General features: G+C 35.1%; 1 protein-coding gene across 1 annotated transcript in view; it reads right to left on the bottom strand.

Moving 5' to 3' along the window:
* The window catches only part of mapk8ip2 (mitogen-activated protein kinase 8 interacting protein 2), a 40,479-nt gene extending 35,102 nt beyond the window's left edge, over positions 1-5,377 (bottom strand). The window contains exons 1-2 of the mRNA XM_065283589.1: positions 5,277-5,377; positions 4,959-5,155 (exon numbers count right to left, since the gene is read on the bottom strand). Of these exons, the coding sequence (XP_065139661.1) occupies positions 4,959-5,023 (65 nt within the window). The 5' untranslated portion in view covers positions 5,024-5,155; positions 5,277-5,377. The remainder of the gene's footprint in view (positions 1-4,958; positions 5,156-5,276) is intronic.
* Between the last annotated feature and the right edge of the window lie 276 nt (positions 5,378-5,653).

The raw sequence follows: 5,653 nt of genomic DNA on the forward strand, positions 1-5,653 counted from the left end.
TGTTTTTCTAATTTCCTTTGTTTAAATGTAGCTTAAATAAATTGATTGCGACCACTTACCTTAAAAAAATATTATTTGGCATATCACTATCACTAGTGCTCCTGTATAGCTCAGTGGTTAGCATTGCATAATCAGTACAAAATGTTCAGAGATCGAACCCAGAGAACACACATCACATACTGATAAAAAATTTATGCAACGCTTTGTATAAAAGCATCTGCCAAATGCATAAATGTAAATGCAAACATGCACTGTTTGCTAAATGATATCATGCACTTGAGCTTGGCACGGACTCCACAAAACGTGATGATTCATGTTATCCCAGCATGATCTCAACATTTTCCAGAAAGCATCTTATGTGCTTCGATAGAAATCTGAGTTAACGTGGCCAATGTAACACAATTGCCTATTTCACTAATTTTAAAAACAATTGGACACAAATTTCACATTACGGCATAACAGTTCTTATTCTGAATCATTTAAAATGCGTACTATTTCTTTCTAAGATGGAAATGGAAAATGAAAACCCATTTCAATGTTGTATATTGTATATTTTATTATTTTTAGTATGTAAATAAACATGTAACTAACAACTTCAGATTTTAACATCAATGTGCCAGCATGTGCCTTTCCAATCACACATTTTTTCTTGTTTTTTCTCCCTACAGACATTGTAAAGGGGTTTTTCTTTATCATGGAGAGGATAATTCGATCATCCACCACTGTTATCCTATTTAGACATACAGGATTTTTATGTTGCTGAGCTAACCAGTGTGTTGTTTTTTTAGTCAGGATGCACCAAATTGTTGATCTGGTCACTCTTAATGTTCCTGCTATCTCTCTGATGGATTTGTTGTGTTTTTGAAACCTAAATATGCTCTGTATCACTTGCATGGAGATGTCCCTGAATCGAATGATTTGGGTTCACAGCCACAGCTTTCAAATGCAATTGCCACACTTAAAATCAACTCCAGACCTTTAACATCTGTCATTCATGAGGAAATTATTTAACAAATAGACAATACCTGTCCATAAAACAGCTTTTAAGTCAACTGTCCCATTACTTTTGACCTCTTTAAAAGGGGGCGCTCCATATTAAACGGCTGTAATTGCTAAATCCTTCAGCCAATTTGGATGTGAATACCCTCAAAATAAAGCTGAGAGTGTGCACTGTAAGCCAATAGTCATATATGACTGTAACTGGAATACATTTTGGTAAACAGCTAAAATAACACAAAATGTGCCTCTGTTCCAATACTTATGGAGGGCACTGTATATGTATATTATAGGTATATAATTATCTGTGTTAACATGGCACATTGATTTAAAATGGACATCGATTTAAAATGATCAATTGCCATTTCAATTCAATTTTCTATGTTAACATTTGTATGTTTAAAAATTAGCACCCCAACCAAAGAGTACCAAAAAATGCATAAGAGTAATACTATGTTTTTACATTAAGGTACTGAGCTGAGTACAGCAAATGTAAATGTAAATCACACTTCACAAAATAGTGCAGTACCATGTAGTAGAGTATTTCTGTAACATTTTACAATAAAGTTCATTAGTTAGCGTTAGTTATTGTATTACAAACCATGAGCAATACATTTGTTACAGTATTTATTAATCTTTGTTAATGTTAGTTAATAGAAATAAAGCTTTTAATTGTTTATGTTAGTTCCGACTGCATTAACTAACGTTAACAAGATTTTAATAAAGTATTACTAATTGTTGAAATTAACATTAACAAAGATTAATAAATACTGTGCGGTTCATTATTGGTTCATGTTAACTAATGAACCTTATTGTAAAGTGTTACCAGTAATGCTTTCGCTATTGCAGTGGTTCTCAAACTTTTTTGGAGTGCGGCCCCCCTTGTGTACAGTGGCCTTCACTTGTGTCCTGTGTGGCCCCCCTAAAGAAAATGTATGACATAAAACATGCTAAAACATAAGATTTTATTTAAACAAAACGTTTAAACAAATATAAAATGTAATGCTGTTGGTTAGTAGCCTTATTTTTCTAAGGTTTAATTACACATAATTTATGATAAATGAATGTATTTTTAAAAATGTCCTAAAACTGGGGCCCACCGGCACAATCTTTGAAAACGACTGCGTTATTGTACTGTATATTATCACTATGATAATGATATCATCACCATGCCATTGTGGAGTTTTGTTAGATCATACTACACCTTTCCAAGAAATATAAGAGACATATTATATAACAACAGTTCAGAAACGATCATCCTAAGGGCATTCAGTGTCGACACAGCAGAAATCCCTGTGACACACACACACATATCTCTCCTCTCATGACTCCAAGAAGCACAGCTGAGATTTAGTGAAGGTGAACCTTTCACCACAATCAATATTCTGATCATCACATCGATTACATCATTAGTCACATGACAAACACATGCACCAAACACACGGCAAAAACCAAGGATAATCACATCTCCTCAGAGAGCACTATAAATCACTAAGTAACTATTACACTGTTTAGTGGTATTACCACCAGCTAGTTGAGAAATACAAAAGAAAACATTTATATTTTGTTATGCATGCATTAAGCGAGATTTCTCCTCACCGCTTTTGAATTTTAGTACTGTAAACAATTGCATTTGAATAGTATCAAATGATCATCATCTACAGTGACTGCTTTGTGTTTTTTTGCTAAATTAATAAATCAAACCTCTCACAACCGATAGCAATTCTTTGAAGCCCCATTTAATGTTGACATCAATGTAACAATTCATTTTCAGACAGACACATATGTGTTTGGTATTGCAGTATTCCAAAGGGAGCAGCCGTGTTATTACATAACAGCTTAAAACGGGTGTATCTTCTCACTGGATGTGCTCTTTACCGCATTAGTATGTTTGTGTGTTTTTGTTGGTTTATCTATGCGGTGTCTATGCGAGAAAGCTTTGTGTTTTGTAGAGAGCATCACTCCTGAGAGACACAGTACATTACCTTAGAGTACTGCTGAGCTGAGCCATGCTACCACAACACAGTCAGTGAAAATCCTGCTATTCTTTACCATCACATGACACACAAGAAAGAAAATTGGGAAATGCCTTGCTCACATGTACTATTTCTATTACTGTACCAACTTTTATTTCTAATTGAATTCATGTACATAGAAACAGATGTACAGTATACATATAAATTCACCATGGTTTTGCTACAGTAACCATAGATTAACCATGGTATTTACAGTAAAGCTATGTTATACAAATGGTAATCAATACAGCAAACAAAACACCATACTTTTCCTATAATAAATCAATGCTAATTCTCATACTCTAAATACTAACTGTAGACTGTATAAACTGTATATTTACATCAGAAAGAGAGAGAGGATGTTTTTTTCTTTCTGATACAGTATAATATCTTCCTAAGGCATTAGAGAATCCAGACTGCTGCCCACAGTTTTTCTAGATGACAGGTTTATGAAAATACCCAGACTTATGGAAAACAATGAAAAGATTTTTACAAAATAATTTGAGATAGGGACTGCTAGGAAATAAAGAAGAAATATTATGAGATGACACCAAACCCATCACTTGCAGCTTTTTATTATGCTGTCACTTCCTGTTTACATCATAGCTGATATCATCTGCCCTGCCCGGTTACAGCACGTGCCTTCAGATCTACGCATGACCTGACAGTGTCACACTGTCAAATGTGATATGAGCTGACGGACTCCTCTGATTTTTTCTGCTGAAGGCCATTTTAAATGTTTGATGTCTGCTCTTGCCTGTTCATACTGGTGGCGATGGGCAACAGAGAAATTCGGATACGAATGTCACCAATGCAACGCTTTTTATGGGTGCACAGACAGTGCATTGATCCCTGAACTGGATATAAATTTTACAGGGTCTGTCAATATCACGAAGGGGACACTAATATAAATCAAAAGAACAGGAAGTCCAGCATGTCAGATATAGAAAAAATGAATGTTGTAGTATTCACACTGTAGTATGCTAGCGTCAAAAATGTTCATTATACTTTGTTAAATAAAAACTATAGTTCATATTTATATTAAAATAAAACATTTAAATAGCAATAGGCCAAGTTCATGCAGTTATGTATAAGTAATTGATTACTCAGTAAATGCATGTTCACTATACAGTGAAATACTTTTTTATAGTGAAAAAAAATGATTGACATAATGTGATATTGTTGCTCAATTTATACATTTAAAGAGATTATAATAAATTCAAGGTACACTCATGACAGATAAAATAAACTGACTATAAATTCAATTTGCACTGCAAAAGAAACCTTTAAATTATCATCTCTCTATTTTGCATGAGTTAATGATAACTAAAATATTTTTACCTAATTTTACCAAGCATTTTTTGAAAGACTTTATTGGTTAAATATAATTAATATAGTGATATTGTAACAATAATGTGTAATTGCAAGCAAGCTCCACAAAACAAATACAGTAAAGTATGACGTAATGTTAGGGAGTATTAGGGATAACACAATTATATTACTACTAACTAGGCCTATAGCGTAACCATAAGTGTGATCAAACATTAGCTACATTAACAGGGCGTGGGGCCTCTCCAATACGCCAATTACCAGAGAGGATGCGTCAGGCAATGACAAAAACAATCGTCCGTCTTTCTCACAAATATTTGGTACCATATTACATATAATTAAATATATGCAATAAAAAACATTTATTTATATAGCCTACATCCTAAATCCGTGCAACAATACCCGCATTATTGATAATTCACTGGGATGCTGAGCGTCATTGATTTCGGATGCTGATGGTGCTCTCCGGATGAGAGGATGTAAGGACGTTGAAGATACATAAACATATGCTCGAGTCTGGTCAGGTTTAATGAATAATCCGTCCGTTTTGTGAACGATGGAAAGGATGGCATTGCCCATGAGCATTTTTGAGGGAAGCGAGACGATGTTGTGTCTTACCTGCATCCTGGAGGAGAGAGGGAGTGGAAGGTGGAGAGAGAAAACATCTCTGCCCTGTCCGCCATCTTCTTAGTGACTCAAAGCCAGAGACTGCAGATGTCCGCAGCCCATCCACAGACACCGGAGACGCGCGGATGTTAAATATGATCTCGCTTTTATTCTCTCTCCTCTTCGGCCACGCTGACTTGAGATATCCGCTGGAAATCAAACCATCAAATCTGATAAAAACTCCAGTTAACGATCCAAAAAGAGACAGTCAAATATAACGACCATAAATAGGTGGGGATGTATAGATAATCTTCTGTTATAGCCACACACCTGCTGATGGATGAACCAGTGCGCTGTTTAGCGTGATCTGCGCGCATCTGATGATGCTGCTGATGCTGATGAGAGGGAGGGGGCGAGGCGAGGTGATGGGGACGGGGTGCCTCATAGAAATAGAATGAGCAGGTGGAAAAGCAAACGTCAATTCCAAAAAGGGCGGAGTTTGGTGGTACAAAAATATTTTAATCCTTTATATGTTTTCAATCACATTCTTTTTAAAGTCGATATCCAATTTGATATATTTTTGATTTCAATATAATATGTTAGCGTTATGAATATCTATAAAGTGTGCTTGAAAACATTGTCAAAAATCACAATTAACATATAAGATATAAGCAACTTTTCACCTCTGCCAAAACAGATCAAAGGTT

The sequence above is a fragment of the Paramisgurnus dabryanus genome, chromosome 9 (assembly GCF_030506205.2).
Source record: "Paramisgurnus dabryanus chromosome 9, PD_genome_1.1, whole genome shotgun sequence".
In the NCBI taxonomy this organism is placed as follows: Eukaryota; Metazoa; Chordata; class Actinopteri; order Cypriniformes; family Cobitidae; genus Paramisgurnus; species Paramisgurnus dabryanus.